This window comes from Anabrus simplex, chromosome 3 (genome assembly GCF_040414725.1).
Source record: "Anabrus simplex isolate iqAnaSimp1 chromosome 3, ASM4041472v1, whole genome shotgun sequence".
NCBI classification, from domain to species: domain Eukaryota; kingdom Metazoa; phylum Arthropoda; class Insecta; order Orthoptera; family Tettigoniidae; genus Anabrus; species Anabrus simplex.
The window spans coordinates 267,304,008-267,324,186 of record NC_090267.1 but is presented as its reverse complement, the minus strand read 5'-3'; the positions used below and the strand labels follow the sequence as shown (position 1 = coordinate 267,324,186).

The 20,179-nt window shown below is 40.8% G+C and overlaps 1 protein-coding gene across 1 annotated transcript in view; it reads right to left on the bottom strand.

Annotated features, from left to right (window-relative positions):
- Positions 1 to 20,179, bottom strand: part of LOC136866232 (lysosomal aspartic protease) — a 139,649-nt gene that overhangs the window by 90,757 nt on the left and 28,713 nt on the right. Inside the window, exons 3-4 of the mRNA XM_068226659.1 lie at positions 6,303 to 6,424; positions 926 to 1,122 (exon numbers count right to left, since the gene is read on the bottom strand). Coding sequence (XP_068082760.1) covers positions 926 to 1,122; positions 6,303 to 6,424 — 319 coding nt within the window. The remainder of the gene's footprint in view (positions 1 to 925; positions 1,123 to 6,302; positions 6,425 to 20,179) is intronic.

Sequence of the window (20,179 nt, the reverse complement as noted above, 5' to 3'; positions counted from 1 at the left end):
CAGAGTCAAAGCAAGCATGGAGTGTCGGCAAAGACAAAGCAGGTTCGGTCAAGGCCAAAACACATCCATCTGCTGGAAAGATGCTTGCAACCATTTTCTGGGACTCCACGTGTGTTTTGGTGGTGGATTTTCTTCACGAACAATGGACAATTAATGCAGCCTATTACTGTTGCCTTTTGGATGAAGCAAAAGCTGCATATTGCAACAAGTGATGCCGGCAACAGATCCGAAATATTCTTCTTCTCCATGACAATGCAAGACCGCATACTGCCGCTTTAACGCGGGAAAAACTGGAAGAAATTCACTGGACACGTCTGGAACACTCTCCGTACAGTCTAGATTTATTGCCCCACGACTACCATTTGTTTAGAACACTCAAACAAGACCTAGGAGGACAGTGGTTCGATGATCATGCAAGTGATACAAGTGTAGAAGAGTCTGTGCGCAACCTGCTCCGCACACGTCCCTCTTCTTTGTATCAGGACGGCATCAAGAACTTACCAATCTGATGGAGAAAATGTGTATCGAAGGCAAGATATTATGCAGAAAAGTGATCTCTATATGTGTAGTTTCTTTGGTTGATGCAATAAATTTTTAAAAATAATTCATGTTTATATTTGACCCGCCCTCTTATTTAACATTTTTAATTTATTAATTTATGTATTTAGTATGTATTTATGTACTTATATTTTGTACATTTCTGTTTTTGTTGCATTTTTCTATCTATTTTATGTATTGCACACATCTCTCTCTATTTTTACTTCATATTTTACCTACCTTAAATGATGATGATAATAATAATCTGGTATCATAGATCACATGTTTATAACTCTAAAGGAGATTTAGAACATCAAAACATGAAAACAAAATGAAAAAAATGAAAAAAAAAGTTATTTTCATTGCAATATAAATGAAAGAGACATACCTGTTCAAGTAAAAGGAAAATATTGGTTTTTTTATAAGTCCTCTCTTGATCAAGCTGTAGAAGATAGGCACCACACCATCTACTGCAAATGTACTATATGCCATTCCAACAACTCCGTCTGCCTTTGAGAATAAGTAAAATGCTGGTAAGTCCACTATTTCAGCGAACGTTATATTCTTCATGGGAATATGACCAATCTAGGACAAATGAGGAAGTACTTTATTACAATGGTCATACTGAAATTGAATGAATAACAATTTGTTATGAACCAGGATTAGTTATTTATTTAAAAAACCAGACACACCATCTTAATCTACAGACTTTACAACATAATCTCTATTCCTTTGCACACATCAACATACCTCCACCATATCATCATATCACCATATCTCTTGCTGCAGAACTCTATTCCATCATAGTCTATCAGCTTCATTTCCATATTGATTGGTACTCTGATATAAAGAAAGTCTCCATGTATGTCAACTGAAGATGATCCCCAAGGGATTGAAACCAGTATTGACCAATTTACTAATTTAGAGTAAATAAACTAATGTATTGATAAGGTGGAGATTTTAGACTTTCTTTATATCAGAACTCTATTCCAGCCGACCTGTGTTTCCCAATCTATTGAGTTTCAGGGAACCCTATAAATACTTAACTAAATCTTGGGGAACCCTGGCATGTCTGACATATACATATTTTAACCTAGGGCAAAATATGCAATGGTTGTGTGTAGATGGCGAGCCCAGAATTTTAGAACATCAATTAATTTAATGCTCTTCATGTCTGGCTCCATGGCTAAATGGTTAGCTTGCTGGCCTTTGGTCCAGAGAGACCCTGGTTCGATCCCCGTCCGGTTCGGGGATTTTGATCTTCATGGGTTAATTCTGATGGCTCGGGGGCTAGTCTTCACCACTAGAATTCATCGCAGGTAAGGCTCCATTTTCATCGACGCGCAGGTCGCCTATACGTCAGCTCGAAAGACCTGCACCAGGCCTCTTCGGAGGCCACATGCCATTATAACACTCTTCTTGGAACGACATTCACTTTTATTTTATAACTTTTAAAAAACCCATCATTAACTGAAGCATTATTTTTATATTTACTTTTTTTTTTTTTTGCTAGTAGTTTAACATTGCACTAACACATCGAAGATTTTCTGTGACACAAGGATGGGAAAGGGCTAGGACTGGGAAGGTAGCAGATATGGCATTAATTACGGTAAAGCCCCAGCATTTGCTTTGTATGAACATGGGAAACCATGGAAAACCATCTTCAGGGATGCCAATGGTTGGATTCGAACCCATCATCTCCAGAATGCAAGCTCATAGCTACACAACCCTAACTACAGGGTCAACTTGCTTGGTTTATTTTTATATTTATATACAAGCATTTCAAATAATGACCTTTACATTAATACTGTTTTGGCAAAGCTTTCTGTTTAAGATTCACACTCTGTTGAAGAGATAAGCAGTTCTTTAATTGCATGATTCAATTGACACTGACAATTCAATGTGATATTTGAGTCTATTTCTTGAATACAATAATTTTATTCTTGGTGGCAATTTTATTATTATTATTAAATGAAAAGCGCACAATGTGCAAAAACAGTTTTTGTACAGATGGTCAACTATGCTAATGCCACTCTTATTATTGAGGTTGTCCTCATTTTGCAGTTTTGTGCATAGTATCTTTCACAACGAGCGTTGCACAGGTTACATATACAATCTTCGTTCGGCTGGTGGAAGATTTTGGTTTGGCAGAATCTGACATATACATAACATGTAACATGTAATTACATGCCGTAGCTCGTAATTTGCTTGCTTCCACTCTTCCGTCATTATGGCATCCGTGGAATAGAAGTCGGACCAAATAGCATTTCGTTTCTCGTTTAAAGTTTGGCGTGCATTCTCGTAGGGCTTGGTGTTTGGTAGACAAAACTGTGTTTTGATATCGTCAATGAAGTAGTCCTCTTTGGTTAGAACATATGTTAACCTTGAAGGGGCTGACTTCCCAATGCCTAGAATTCTCTTGAGATATCGGGCCTTGACTTTTTCTATTGTCATCAGGTCGCTGATTGTGAGTTTTTCCCAGGTGATGCTAATCCCATAGGTCGCTATTGGTGATATGGCTGTCCTGAATAATAGCATTGCTGTACTCAATGATATTTGTTGAGGTTGTTGAATGTTGTAGATTGCTTTTATTGCTGCGGCTACTCTATCTTTGACGTGGATATTGTAGGATGTTAGAGTAGTTTGGAGGTTGTCTGCAAGGTACTTGAATTTCGGCACTACGTCTAGAGGTTTGTTGTGCATGGTTATTGTATTTTTAGGTGCATGCTTTCCTCATTTCCTAAAGTTCATTTGTTTAGTTTTGTTGTGGTTTATTTGCAAACCATTTCTTTGCCCATGATGTGAGCCTATTGAGGACCTCTTGGAGCTCTTCTATGTTTTCTGAGCCTATTGCCATATCATCTGCATAAAGTATAAGCAATGCTGAGGTATCTGTGATTATTTCTGTGATGTCTGCTGTCATGATGTTGAATAAAATTAGGCTGATTGGGTCACCTTGTAGGATTCCGTTTGTTTGGGTTACATTTTTGGATAGGGTTATGTTGTCTGATATTTGGACATAGTTATATCTGAGGATATTCGAGATTATGATTGCTATCGGATGTGTAACCCCTATTAGGTAACTGAGTTTCTGGACGAGTGTTGCTCTTTCAACAAGGTCAAAAGCCTTACGATAGTCTACGAAGACTACAAAATATTTCTTTCCTGGATGCCTCAATGTATCTTGTTCTATTAGGTATTTTACGGCAGGTAGTGTGCTTCTTCCCTTTCGGAAGCCGAATTGATTTTCTGGTATCTGGGAGTCTATTTCTTCTGCAAGCCTGATTGTTAAGATTTTCATGAAGATTTTGAATGATGTATTTTCGAGGGCTATACCTCGATATGAATCAGGATTGTCAGTTTCTCCTTTCTTAAACATTGTTGACAATCTCCATTGCTCTGGAATTTCCCCAGTGTGCATACATGTGTTGAATAGTTCTACCCAGTAGTCTAACATGACAGGTAGAGATTCTTTCAGGTGTTCTGTGCAGATGCTGTCTGGGCCGGGGGCCTTTCCATTTTTTGCTGCTGTTATTGTATTATATATTTCCTGCCTCGTTATGGGGATGTGATTTCCCGTCGTTGTTACTGGAGTTAATTCAAAAGCTGTTGATCGGTGTTGGAGGTTGAGAATGCTTTTGAAATGGTTTTCCCATGACTCCATTGAGATATTATTTGTTACTGAAGTTTTTGGTTTCCTAAGCACTAGGAATGGGTCATTTTGGGCGTTTGCAGCACGTCTCCCAGCGTCTTCCTCAATGTACTCTGTTCTTGTTTTCTTGATTAGTGATTTATATTTCCTTCTTTGTTCGGCGTATTGGGCCAGGAGACTCGGGTTCGATGTGTTCTTCGCTCGATATAGTGCCAGGAGGGTCTTTTTCCGTTCACTGTAACAGTCTTTATTGAACCATGGTTGTGATCTCCTTACTTTCGTGTGAGTTTGGCATGATTGAAGGGTTCTTGTACACACTTCCACTGCTTCAGTTAGTTCATGTCGTTGAACTAATAGCCTTACTTTATCTATTTCATCACCGATATGTCTTAGTTTCTCTGGATCTAATTTCCTGGATATTTTCTTCCTTGGTTGTATTGGCAATTGATCTTTATGAGTGATTTCAAAGACTGTCGAGATTGGTATATGTTTCCTAATCGGGGCTATGGCTGAAGTCCATAATGCTTTCTGACTGAATTTTTTAATGTCTGTACCTCTGTAAAAGACTAAATCTATGGCGCTGGTTCCATTCGAGGCTATGTACGTTTTCATGTAGGGACTATTAACAAGGACATAGCCGGCTTCTTCCAGAGCCTCTTTAATCAATTCTGTTCTGACGGCTGGTTTGTCTATTCTTGCATTTAGGTCACCCGCGAAGATTACTCTATCATCTGTTTGCGTTTGTGACAAGGCCTCTGTTATTCTTTCGATTGTGTCCTCTGTTGACATATGTGGTTGAACATACATGCCAATGATTGATAGAGGTTGGTCTTTACGGTAATTGTGTTTTCTTCTTTTATTTGTTTTATTTTCCCTAAGTTTGGTTTGAGAAAGATGGAGACCCCTCCTGATGGTCTTCCTGTGGTCTGACGGGCGAATGACTGAATTCCGTAATATCCCTGAATGTTGAAATCCTGTGTTAAGAATGTTTCTGTCAGTATAATGGCGCTGTAGTTGCTTAATGTCTCTATTGGAAAGAGAGGCAGAGCATTTTTTATGCCTTCAATGTTCCATAGGAGCATATGTATATTGTAGTTCTCCTTCAGCACGGTTTGCTCTCCGAAAATGAAACCTTCTTACGATTGTTCTATTTGGCCAGAATTCCGGTCGTACAGCATCTTCAAGGAATTTGAAAGGGAAACCTATTTTGAAGGCCTTATTTTCACTTCTTGCGTGAAGTTCTTCGCAATGGATATTATCTTTAATTCCATTTTTCTCTAGGTACTTCTTAACCTTCTCTTCTGTTGCGTTTCCTTTCAGATTGGCTAGGTAAAGCCATGCCATTTTGTCAGCAGCTTGTAGATCATCTAATTGAACCCTTGTCCCTCTGATCGTTTGTGTGTTTCTTTTATTTATTACAGTTGTCCATTCTGTTTCTCCTCTATAGTTATGATCGTTATCCCTTCCGACTGTTTTGTTATTGAGTTCTTCATTATCCTTGTGAGTAAGCACTGCATTCCTATTCAGGGTCTGCCTAATTTTTTCTTCAATGATTATATTTATTTTATTCGTTATGAAGTCCATCATATATCTTACGGTTTCTTTTAAATCTGCTAGATCCTTAGTTTCATTGTTCACGGCTTTGTTTTTCTGAATGAGCTGGAGAAAGAGTAGTGTATCAGAAATGTTAAAGGAACTTGGGTGGGAAACTTCAAGTGAGAGAAGGGAGAAAACTAGACTTATAGGATTATATAGAGCCTATACAGGAGAAGAAACACGGGGAGATATCCTAGACAACGCAAGGACATTTCAGGCCACCAATTCAGAACTGTCGGAACTTTGGAAGGCACTGTCTTCTTCTTCGGAGACCCATTGATTCCTCGCCAAAGACGGTATAACTTGGAAGTTCATCGCCCCACGGGCAGCTTGGTGGGGAGGATGGTGGGAGAGAATGATAGGCACAGTTAAGTGATGCCTAAGAAAGGTGCTGGGACTATCAAGACTTACAGAAGAACAGCTTAACACCACTGAAAACTGGCACCTGGTTCAAATATAAAACAACAGAATACTCTGCATGAAAAAAAAAAAAAAAAAAGGTATCTCAATCACTTACAAGAAATGTATCAGTTGACAGAAATCCTCGCAGCACAGAATTGTTTCCAAAATCGACAGAAAATAGTGTACCATTTTCAATATATGTAGAAGAAGCCTTAGACTTATATCTGTTGTGCAACCCTGAAACAAAATATCCTTATGAAAACATAATGCACAGAAACAAATGAAAAGGGATTATAATGACAGAAGTTGCAGATAAAATAATTACACATATTTGAAGAGAATCAACAGTTGTCCAAGTGTGAGAAACAAGCCTAAAACTAAAAATATATTTAAATAAATTTATCTGAGTGTGCCAAACTGATTTCATAAATCTTAAGATATCAAATCAGAGAAGTAACAACCTGAAGGAAGATCTTTCAAGGTAGAAAAGAAGGAACTACTACTACTACTACTACTACTACTACTACTACTACTACTACTACTACTACTACTAGATTCTCGGAGACCTAAATGTCAAGTCGCCTCTGTGGGGGGCACCAACTGCAGGTTGTAGGGGAGAATATTGGGCAGAATGGATAGCGACCCTAGACTTGGTGGTTCATAACACTGGAATCTTACGAACTTTTTCCAGAGGGAACTCAAAGAGTCTTTCATAGACGTCACCTGCTCAACGCAGGGTATAGCATCATTCATTGTTGACTGGGAAGTTATGGAAGATGAATCTCTCAGCGACCATCGTTTTATTTACTTTCTTTAACTCCTTTTCTTAAAAAACAAATATCTGCCCCAATTTGTCCTCTTGAATTCCAAATTATTCTTCATTTTGTGATCTTTCCTACTTTTAAAAAAAACCACTCAAACTTATTCATCTACTAATGTCATTTCACGCCATCTCTTCACTGACAGCTCGGAACATACCACTTATGATATAGATGTTGATTCCCATAGGGAACCTGAAATATTTGTCCCGAATGAGTAAATTTGTAATTCCCAATAACGGACCAACTATACTGGTATTACATACCACTTAGTCGAGCACCTTGTCTCCTTTCTCCCAAGTCTTCACAGACCAAACATTGCAACATTTTTTAATGCCACTCTTTCATCAGAAATCACCCAGAAAAAATCAAGCTGCTTTTCTTTGGATTTTTTCCAGTTCTCGAATCAAGTAATCCTGGTGACGGCCCCATACACTGGAACCATAACCTAGTTGGAGTTTTACCAGATACTTATTTGCCCTTTCCTTTACATCCTTACTACAACCCCTAAATACCCTCATAACCATGTGCAGAGATCTGTACCCTTTATTTACAATCTTGTTTCTTTCCTTATATTAACACCTAGGTACTTACAGCGATCCTCAGAAGTAACTTTCACCTCATCAATTTAACAATTAAAACTCAGAGGATTTTTCCTATTAGTGAAACTCTCAACCTGACTTTTAACCCTGTTTATCATCATACAAATACCTGATTTCCATCTAACAATATTGTCGAGGTCTTTATGCAGTTGTTCACAATCTTGTAACATTTATTACTCTATACCAGGGATGGCGAACCTATGCCACGCGTGTCACTAGGTGACACGCGAGCACAATTTTGGTGGCACGCCACATAAACATATTGTTTTCATATACGTCTTGTAATACAGATAATACATATCTGATAGTGTTTCACGTGTAAGAAATAAATATCGAGAATCTAAATACTAATTCCATCCGAACGTGCAATATAAAACCACTGCTACACTGATAGGTCCGAAAGTCAAGTGAGATAACAGTGTCGTTTTCTGGTGGTTTTGTATGCGGACCTTGGAAACATGTTTTCAGTGCCGAAAAGAACAGACGCTTAACAAAGGTAGTGACTGGATTTTTCAACAACAGTGGACAAGGGAATTCGGACTGATAGAAAGGTGTGTTGCCTGTGATCGAACACAATTGTATACCTCACATTTAATGTAAGGCGCCATTTCGAGACTAATCACTCAAATGTTTGATCCATGCCAAATGAAGAAAAAATACAGTTCGTGTCACAAAATATCGAACATTACCCAAACAAACTAGTTCTTTTGTATCATCTTTCCTGCCAAGGAATATTATCAGTTGGTCTGTTTCCATCTGTCTCACTGCATAGTCTAGCATGCATGGGAAACAGTTTTCTGACAGTGAGTTCTTGAAATAAACTTCCTTATTGATGTCCGACACATTATTTGAAAACTTCCCTAATAATCAAATAATTAACAGAATGAAAGGAATGCCAGCCAGCTGAACTGCTAACAGGGATAGAATAATAAAAAAGAGTTGAAGACGTTTCACAGTAATTGAAAGCTAATTTGGATTAACTCCCAGATTTATGCAGTGTGTTTTGATGAAAGCATCAATGTGACCTTACAAGCAAGGATAGCTATTTTTTTCTGATTTCCTTGCGGAAATGTGATGGGGTAGAAATTAGTTAAATTGTTGAGCATACGAACTACGACAACATGGAAAGATAATGAAGCTTGTGAAAATGAAACTCCACAGCCTGTTTCCAGTCCTTTGACCAGGTCAGGAATGGAATGAATGAAGCCCCCATCTAGCGGCGAGGATGGGAATCGTGCCGGCTGCCGAAGCCTGACGCACTCATCTGGGGCAATGATTAATGACTGACAGATGAAATGAAATGATACTGGAGAGTGTTGCTGTAATAAAAGATGACAGGAAAAACCTGAGTACCCGGAAGAAACCTTTCCCACCTCCGCTTTGTCCAGCACAACCCTCACATGGAGTGACCGGGATTTGAACTACGGAACCCAGTGATGAGAGGCCGGCGCGCTGCCACCTGAGACACGGAGGCTTATTTTGATTTTTATATCTAATCATATTTATCTTTTTACAATTTATTTGCGTCGCACTGACACAGATATGTCTTGTGGGGACGATGGGATAGGAAAGGCTTACGAGTGGGAAGGAAGCTGCCGTGGCCTTAATTGAGATACAGCCCCGACATTTGCTTGATGTGAAAATGGGAAACCACGGAAAACCTTCGTCGGGGCTGCCTATAGTGGAGCTCGAACCCACTATCTCCCAGATGCAAGCTCACAGCTGCGTGCCCCTAACTCGCCAGGTAATGCAGGTAATGATATTTAATAATGAAGTGTGGTTCAATTGGAGCTTATTATTGATTTATTTACAAATAAAAATAGGTATTTTCAAAACTTTCATATTTAAAATGTATATTTTCAGTATTTGCAAAATACGGCCACTGAGCATACAAACAACTGTATTTACAAGACAGACAGACAGACAGACAGACAGACAGACAGACAGACAGACAGACAGACAGACAGACAGACAGACAGACAGACAGACAGACAGACAGACAGACAGACAGACAGACAGACAGACAAATAAATAAATAAATAAATAAATAAATAAATAAATAAATAAATAACATATTATGAAACATAATTGGGAATTTGGAAAGGAAGTCACGATTGGTGGGGGGGGGGGGGGGATTGTTGTAGGTTGCAGCCATTCCTTGAAGGAAAATAATAAGTGGCACAGTCAACAGTTGAGAATAATAAACCAGACTTAAAATGGCACACTAGTTGGAAAAGGTTCGCCATCCCTGCTCTATACAGTATAACATCATCTGGAAAAAGCCTTATCTCTGATTCCAGTTCTTTATTCATATCATTTATACTGTATATTATAATGTACCACACCTGCGTGGTATTGTCATTTATTGAATACCTCATGCATATATTAAAACTAGTGCGGGGATGTGAATGAAGGAAACGCGCCAGATCTGGGCCACCCAAAACTGGGATGCGTAGATCAACAAAGTGAGAATGCGAGTGGGATTCACAGATTAATCTCCAACTCTGCTAACGGAACCACCTACATGCCAACTGCGAGTATAAAAAAGCGGGAAGAAACAGTACTGGAATGCTTGCGAGATTAACGGGTATTTACGCCTAGGAGCCACATAATGGAAAACTGGAACAACAGAGAATATTGATTGGATTTATCTAGTGTCCCGAGTCAATTATGATTAAAATAATCAAATATGTATAAAATACTTAATCACCTCATGCTATGGTGTAAATGGTAATCTAATTAAAAATATATTAATAAATAACTGAATAAATTACTAACGTAATTAAAATAAGATAAATTCATAAAAATAATTAACCGAAATGTCGTAGTATGGGCGCCAGAGTTCACCACAATGGATCCTTTGAATCTTGATGGAGCATGATAATTCCTTCTCTCCCGGGGTGTGTACATCAAGCTGCGTACTGGTACATCTGCTTCAGGCCTTACCCAACCTTCTGAAAATGACTAAATAGGTAGGAACTGCACCTAGGTTCATCAATAACTCCACTGATTCTAAAATAACTAACTATATTCTGAATAACATTTGTGCATGAGCACCTCATCAACACACCAAAATATACAAAGAATACACTCACAAAATACCGCTGGAAGACTCCATATTTATAACAACAACGAAACAGTGGAAAACCAAAAGCGAGGCCGAGGCTACCATCTGCAGCCAGTCCGTTGAGAGTTCACTACAAAGCACACATATGTATATAAATACCCTCCACTGTCTCTGTGTATCAACACAATTCAATTCTCATTATTGGCACACAGATATTGTACCTTATAACACTTGGTTTAAAGATACATTCACTTGAGCACCACACGTTTGTCATTCTAAAATATAAATTCTGGAAAGTCTGAGATACCATACCCCATAGCTTTCATCAACATATAACACCAAACCACCACAGGTGATACAATACGAGGTGCCTAAGCAATCCACAGTTGTAGGTTAGTACCACACTTTACACTCCACAAACATAATAAGACCACATTACACGAAAGTTGGCAGGTATAAGCATGGGATAGAATAGCAAGGTTCATGAATGTTTAATGTCAATAAATAAATAATCTGCCTAGGGCAAACCATGTGTTAGTTTGTAACCCTGTAATAATTAAGAGGGGAATTCCTCAAGGCAGTATTATCGGACCTTTATGTTTTCTTATATACACTGACTGACAGAGCAAATGCAACACCAAGAAGGAGTGGTCAGAACTTTATGCCAATTGCAGGGTAGACTGACGTCACTGAGGTATGCTCATGATGTGAAATGCGCCGCTGTGCTGCGCACGTAGCGAACGATAAATGGGACACGGCGTCGGCGAATGGCCCACTTCGTACCGTGATTTCTCAGCCGATAGTCATTGTAGAACGTGTTGTCGTGTGCCACAGGACACATGTATAGCTAAGAATGCCAGGCCGCCATCAACGGAGGCATTTCCAGCAGACAGATGACTTTACGAGGGGTATGGTGATCGGGCTGAGAAGGGCAGGTTGGTCACTTCGTCAAATCGCAGCCGATACCCACAGGGATGTGTCCACGGTGCAGCGCCTGTGGCGAAGATGTTTGGCGTAGGGACATGTGGCACGTGCGAGGGGTCCAGGCGCAGCCCGAGTGACGTCAGCACGCGAGGATCGGCGCATCCGCTGCCAAGCGGTGGCAGCCCCGCACGCCACGTCAACCGACATTCTTCAGCATGTGCAAGACACCCTGGCTGTTCCAATATCGACCAGAACAATTTCCCGTCGATTGGTTGAAGGAGGCCTGCACTCCCGGTGACCGCTCAGAAGACTACCATTGACTCCACAGCATAGACGTGCACGCCTGGCATGGTGCCGGGCTAGAGCGACTTGGATGAGGGAATGGTGGAACGTCGTGTTCTCCGATGAGTCACGCTTCTGTTCTGTCAGTGATAGTCACCGCAGACGAGTGTGGCGTCGGCGTGGAGAAAGGTCAAATCCGGCAGTAACTGTGGAGCGCCCTACCGCTAGACAACGCGGCATCATGGTTTGGGGCGCTATTGCATATGATTCCACGTCACCTCTAGTGCGTATTCAAGGCATGTTAAATGCCCACCACTACGTGCAGCATGTGCTGCGGCCGGTGGCACTCCCGTACCTTCAGGGGCTGCCCAATGCTCTGTTTCAGCAGGATAATGCCCGCCCACACACTGCTCGCATCTCCCAACAGGCTCTACGAGGTGTACAGATGCTTCCGTGGCCAGCGTACTCTCCGGATCTCTCACCAATCGAACACGTGTGGGATCTCATTGGACGCCGTTTGCAAACTCTGCCCCAGCCTCGTACGGACGACCAACTGTGGCAAATGGTTGACAGAGAATGGAGAACCATCCCTCAGGACACCATCCGCACTCTTATTGACTCTGTACCTCGACGTGTTTCTGCGTGCATCGCCGCTCGCGGTGGTCCTACATCCTACTGAGTCGATGCCGTGCGCATTGTGTAACCTGCATATCGGTTTGAAATAAACATCAATTATTCGTCCATGCCGTCTCTGTTTTTTCCCCAACTTTCATCCCTTTTGAACCACTCCTTCTTGGTGTTGCATTTGCTCTGTCAGTCAGTGTATATAAATGATATGAGTAAAGGAGTGGAATCGGAGGTAAGGCTTTTTTCGGATGATGTTATTCTCTATACAGTGATAAATAAGTTACAAGATTGTGAGCAACTGCAGCGTGACCTCGAAAATGTTGTGAGATGGACAGCAGGCAATGGTATGATGATAAACGGGGTTAAAAGTCAGGTTGTGAGTTTCACAAATAGGAAAAGTCCTCTCAGTTTTAATTACTGTGTTGATGGGGTGAAAGTTCCTTTGGGGATCATTGTAATTATCTAGGTGTTAATATAAGGAAAGATCTTCATTGGGGTAATCACCTAAAAGGGATTGTAAATAAAGGGTACAGATCTCTGCACATGGTTATGAGGGTGTTTAGAGGTTGTAGTAAGGATGTAAAGGAGATGGCATATAAGTCTCTGGTAAGACCCCAACTAGAGTATGGTTCCAGTGTATGGGACCCTCACCAGGATTACCTGATTCAAGAACTGGAAAAAATCCAAAGAAAAGCAGCTCGATTTGCTCTGGGTGATTTCTGACAAAAGAGTAGCATTACAAAAATGTTGCAAAGTTTGGGTTGGGAAGAATTGAGAGAAAGAAGAAGAGCTGCTCGACTAAGTGGTATGTTCCGAGCTGTCAGCGGAGAGTTGGCGTGGAATGACATTAGTAGACGAATAAGTTTGAATGGTGTTTATAAAAGTAGGAAAGATCACAATATGAAGATAAAGTTGGAATTCAAGAGGGTAAACTGGGGCAAATATCCATTTATAGGAAGGGGAGTTAGGGATTGGAATAACTTACCAAGGGAGACGTTCAATAAATTTCCAATTTCTTTGAAATCATTTAGGAAAAGGCTAGGAAAGCAACAGATAGGGAATCTGCCACCTGGGCGACTGCCCTAAATGCAGATCAGTATTGATTGATTGACTGATTGATTGATTGATTGATTGATTGATTGATTGATTGATTGATTGATTGATTGATTGATTGATTGATTGATTGATTGATTGAAGATTTAGGACCATTGCATGTGTAATTTTAGTGTATATAGCCTTGCTTGGGTTGTAGTTGTTTATATGAGGGGATATGCGTTAGTGAGGCTTGATTCACTGTAATATTATATAATGTTATTCTTGTCTGGAACTATGGTAGTTTGAGAGCTAAAATCATCCAGAGGCTAAGGACAAAAGGGCCTTATAGTAATTGAACTGGGAGAAGATCCCTGAGAGGGCTAGCCAACTTAAAGAGTAGGATGTGCATGGTAGATTAATGATAAGCATAAGATTTCAGAAAACCAGAGAAGGCTCTGGACAAGGTGTCACCATCATTGATTAGTGAGAGTTTTCAAGGAAATTCTGGTAGGTTAATTCACAGCTGTGTAGGAGGCTCGAACCAGGCCTAATGAATGTAACATAAAGAAATACTGAATATATTCCAGATAGTCTGATGTTAGAGCATACACCATGGCCTACCTGATGTGATTTGTGAGTCTGGGGATAACTGTACCAGACTAATGTGATAATATTTTTATTTGAGAGGCTATGACTGCTGAGATTGCAAAGTTTTCCCCCAATGAAGGGAAGGAATGGTGCGCATAGATATGAGTGTTCTTGTTTTCATGAGCGAAGAAGGGGGTCACAGACCTGATGACATACAAGCGCCAGTTGTGTAGAATCTTCGCTGTTCTCAGGAGTCTGGAATTTGATCTGTATTTACAGCCAGTTAAAGAGCCGTGTTTTGAATGATGACCGCCACCCGATGGCCTTGCTTACCTGTTGGCTCACTGAGGTCTGATAACTTTTCTCGGAGGGTTAATTAGCTGCCCCAGATATTACCAACCCGTCAAGACAAGTGCATTTTCTTTTATGTGTATTTACCGGTGCAGTGTTTAACGTGTATATTTCTTTGGTGTGTTTTGTTTTGATAATTGTTGTCATTGTCTTTGTTATACGGGAAATAAGCCTATATGCTTACAGAAGGGATGCAAGTTTCTTAACTCATGCACTTGCATATTGGAAATCATGCCAATAGTACAGTCTGTGAATATTTTGAGGGATAAATTTTACGGTCCTGGATGAGTGTTTATGTATTTGTGTCCCTAATTCTAAGGGAAGTTTGTAGCGCGAAACTTGCTAATCTTTCCGCATGTTTAATGAACGTTTAGGAACAAAAGTTTTTATATCTGCTCAGACTAGGAAGTTCACAATACCACAAGAGAAATAAGGTATCTCATGTCACTGAAAAACTTGTATTGGACCATATTTTGTGTGGGGAACAGACCCATTATTTCATAAATTTTTCCAGTGATCATTTCGGTATCATGTTTATGATTCTTAAAGGGGGAATTTCTATGTTTTATCATAATAAATCCAACTGTAATATCCTGAATTATCATTCACAAGTTGGTATCTTAGTTCTTGTCTTGCTTTTATCTCATTAGAATAGTTATTATATTATTATTATTATATTATATTTGCCTTTATTTGTAGTGGCGAAGTTAGGACTCATGGTCCTCTCTTACACTTAACCACACTTCATTAACAATGTACATCTGAGAGCAATATTCATAATCTTATCTTAAAACTACCATTACAAACTAGAAACAAAGTATGAAACAAAATAACATAAACTCAATAAATATTCTTAGTCATGTCTTAAAACTATCGTTACAAATTGAAAGTTGAATGACACAAAATACCCTAAGCACAGTAAACGTACATTCATACACACATTCACTCTACCAGATTCATTCAGTTTGGCGGCACACATCGAGGAGAAGCTCACGGCAAGACAACTTGAAAGAATTTAAGGAATTTATGGCTCTAATGTTTTGGGGGAGAGAATTCCATATTCTAGCTCCATTTGCAACAAAGGAAAGGCTAAATGCTGCTGACCTGCTGAGAGGGATAGCAAGTGTACTGCCGGAGCATGTGTTATGCTGGTGGAAAGAGGATAGGAAATTGAGTTGTGAAGATAAGTAGTATGGGATATTCTCTTTTAATACTCGAAAGATTAATATTGCCACGTGGAGGTTTCTATATTGTTCAAATTTTAGAAGGGAAAGTTGTCGATAATAAGGGGTAACATGAACATCATAGCGTAAGGAAAAGATAAATCTAATACATGAGTTCATAGCACGTTGTAATCGGTTTAGTTGTTCTCTCGTGGCATCAATTAGTACTATGTCACAGTAGGAAAATATAGGGAGGATAAGAGTATTTATAAGCCTAATTCTCATGTTTAATGGCAGCATATTTTGATGATATTTTAGTGGGTGAAGGGACGCGTACACTTTTCTACAGATATTTGTAATGTGCTCTCCCCAGTTAAGATTCTCGTTTATAATTACACCAAGATTTCTTACCGAGTTTTCGTACGGAATAATTTTACCAGATAAAGTTAGTGGAGGAATGTTTTTGTTTTTTACCGCACTGATTTGTTTCGTCTGCCCAACAATAATAGCTTTAGATTTTGATGGATTAATTAAAATACAGTTTTCATGAGCGTATGCACAGATATTATTTAAGTCAAAGTTCATATAACCTATTGCTTGATTGATGTCTGAAATTTTGGAATGATAATAGATCTGTAGATCGTCAGCATACAAGTGGTATTTACAGTGTCTTAGCCCTGTCGATATATCGTTAATATAGATAACAAAGAGAAGTGGTCCAAGTACAGAGCCTTGTGGTACTCTTGAATATTTCATTACCCATTCGGATGACCTATTCTGAAGAATTACGTGTTGTTTTCGTTCTGTAAGATATGAGAGAAAGAATTCTAGAGCTGTCCGTCCAAGGTGAAGCGATTTCAATTTAGCAACCAGTACGTCTATATTTACTGTGTCAAAAGCGCTGCTAAAATCAAGAAGTGTAAGTAACGTCACCTGCCTTTCGTCCATAGCACGTCTCATGTTGTCTGTAACTTTCAGCAGGGCAGTGGCCGTACTGTGTCCCTTTTTGAAACCCGATTGTAAAGGGTCAAATAGTTTGTATTTATTTAAATAGTCGGTTAATTGCACGTGTACTATGCGTTCAAGAGGCTTGGAGAGAGATGAAAGTATGCAAACAGGTTGATAATCTGTTATAAGTACAGGCGAGGAAGTTTTGGGAACAGGATTTATAATGGCATTTTTCCACAATTTTGGAAAGAGGCCACTTGTGAGGCACGTGTTGTATATATGAGTAATGGCGGGAAGAATAATGTCAATGATGTGTTGTATTATGAGTATGGGTATTTCATCAGATCCTACAGCAGATGATGTGATTGATAATACCTCGCATTTCACGTCAATCTCTGTGACTTCGCGAAATTCAAAGAATGGCCTATTTGATGGTGGCTGGTTCAGAAGTGATTTTATAGTCTGTGATATTGTGTGTATTTCCGGTTTAATTTTTATTTCAGAAAAATGAGCATTCAATCTCTCCATAGAGATGTCTGGATTACGTGGCTGGGGCAAAGCTTTCCCAATTCCAATGGAACGAAGTTGTTTCCAAGTGTTTGACACATTTAAATTTCCAGCCAGGTGATTGTACAAAGAAAATTTCTTATTTCGAATTATTACTTTAATTCTATTCCGAAGTATCCGATACTGTTCAAGCGCACTGGAAGAGTGTGTGCGTCTGTAGAGCCGGTGTAACGCGTCACGGTGAGACATCATTCGTTTAATGTCATCGGTCAGCCATGGAGAAGGAGGTCGGGAGACTTTGGCCGTACGCTTAGGTGCATGTTTATCAAGGAGACCAATTATAAGTGAACTTAAAGTTTCAACTTTCTTATCGATATCGTTTATATTTTTTACGTCATCCCAAGGACTATTCAAGGCGTCAACTCTCAGATGGTCTAAGTTTATATGTTTAATGTCCCTGAATGTGATGTATCTGGACTTATACTTCGGTACTTTGAGCGAGTAAGACAAATATATTAAGTCATGTGTCGATATGCCAGGGGTAGGAATTTGTCCATGTGACACTATTTTCTGTGGGTTGTGAGTGACCATTAAGTCAATTAGTGTATGTGAAGATGAGGTATGATTTGTCGGTTTTAGTGGAAGTATTGTCATGTCACACATCTGGAAAATACTTAAGAGTTTCTTTGTATCTCCAGCCTGCTCCAGTAAATTAGTATTGAAGTCTCCAAATATTAAAATACACTGACTGACAGAGCAAATGCAACACCAAGAAGGAGTGGTTCGAAAGGGATGAAAGTTGGGGAAAAAACAGAGACGGCACGGACGAATAATTGATGTTTATTTCAAACCGATATGCAGGTTACACAATGCGCACGGCATCGACTCAGTAGGATGTAGGACCACCGCGAGCGGCGATGCAAGCAGAAACACGTCAAGGTACAGAGTCAATAAGAGTGCGGATGGTGTCCTGAGGGATGGTTCTCCATTCTCTGTCAACCATTTGCCACAGTTGGCCGTCCGTACAAGGCTGGGGCAGAGTTTGCAAACGGCGTCCAATGAGATCCCACACGTGTTCGATTGGTGAGAGATCCGGAGAGTACGCTGGCCACGGAAGCATCTGTACACCTCGTAGAGCCTGTTGGGAGATGCGAGCAGTGTGTGGACGGGCATTATCCTGCTGAAACAGAGCACTGGGCAGCCCCTGAAGGTACGGGAGTGCCACCGGCCGCAGCACATGCTGCACGTAGCAGTGGGCATTTAACGTGCCTTGAATACGCACTAGAGGTGACGTGGAATCATACGCAATAGCACCCCAAACCATGATGCCGCGTTGTCTAGCGGTAGGGCGCTCCACAGTTACTGCCGGATTTGACCTTTCTCCACGCCGACGCCACACTCGTCTGCGGTGACTATCACTGACAAAACAGAAGCGTGACTCATCGGAGAACACGACGTTCCGCCATTCCCTCATCCAAGTCGCTCTAGCCCGGCACCATGCCAGGCGTGCACGTCTATGCTGTGGAGTTAATGGTAGTCTTCTGAGCGGCCGCCGGGAGTGCAGGCCTCCTTCAACCAATCGATGGGAAATTGTTCTGGTTGATATTGGAACAGCCAGGGTGTCTTGCACATGCTGAAGAATGGCGGTTGACGTGGCGTGCGGGGCTGCCACGGCTTGGCGGCGGATGCGCCGATCCTCGCGTGCTGACGTCACTCGGGCTGCGCCTGGACCCCTCACACGTGCCACATGTCCCTGCGCCAAACATCTTCGCCACAGGCGCTGCACCGTGGACACAACCCTATGGGTATCGACTGCGATTTGACGAAGTGACCAACCTGCCCTTCTCAGCCCGATCACCATACCCCTCGTAAAGTCGTCTGTCTGCTGGAAATGCCTCCGTTGACGGTGGCCTGGCATTCTTAGCTATACACGTGTCCTGTGGCACACGACAACACGTTCTACAATGACTGTCGGCTGAGAAATCACGGTACGAAGTGGGCCATTCGCCAACGCCGTGTCCCATTTATCGTTCGCTACGTGCTCAGCACAGCGGCGCATTTCACATCATGAGCATACCTCAGTGACGTCAGTCTACCCTGCAATTGGCATAAAGTTCTGACCACTCCTTCTTGGTGTTGCATTTGCTCTGTCAGTCAGTGTATGTTTGTTCATAAGCAGGTGATAGTCTCTGCAGGATGTCTTCAATGTCTGAGAGGTGACCTACCCATGGTGGCCGATAAACAACTCCTATTAGGGCTTTAACTGTTGTCACAGTGATCTCGGCAAATATGAACTCAGGTCTCGGGTCGGCACAGTGGGCAGATGTGCATACGATTTTACATTTAATATCATCTCTACAGTACAAGGCTACTCCTCCACCTCTTTTATCTATTCGGTCATGCCTGTAAATATTATAGCCCGTTATGTGTACCATACTACTAGGGATAGTTGCGCGTAACCAGCTCTCACTGATACAAGCTACGTGTACATTACTGTTTTCAAGGAGAGCTGTTAGCTCGTCATGGTGAGCAGGTAGGGATTGAGAATTTAAATGAATGCAGTTCAATGAACGTGCGTTGGCCTGAAATACTTTCACTAATGAGCTCTGGGAGCGGGGTGTCTCCGTTCCCGGATAGGAGAGGTTAGGGGTAGGGGGACAGTCAGGTCCACAGCTGGCAGTGGTTATAACAGTACTCATCACACAAAGCAGAATACCAATAAGAATACATGCTTCTTACCTGCGTATTTCCTCTGATATCGCGCCGGATTTTCATGCACTCATATTCACACTCAATAATAAAACACTATAATACAAACTTAAACTAATCCACATTGTCGTTACTTCACACTGTTTCACCCCCTAGCTGCTTGAATAACATTGTTAAGGTCAGCTCGTGTGGTCACTTGAATTTTCTTCCCATCAGAGCTTAGAATAATAATACGTCCATCCTTAGTCCATACAGATTTCTGACCGAAGTGGTCATGCGCGGCGTTTAGTATGTCCTTTCTCGTTGCTGTTAGCGATTCTGTTATTAGCATACCCGATCCCTTCAGCGATTTCTTTGCACGCCAGATACGG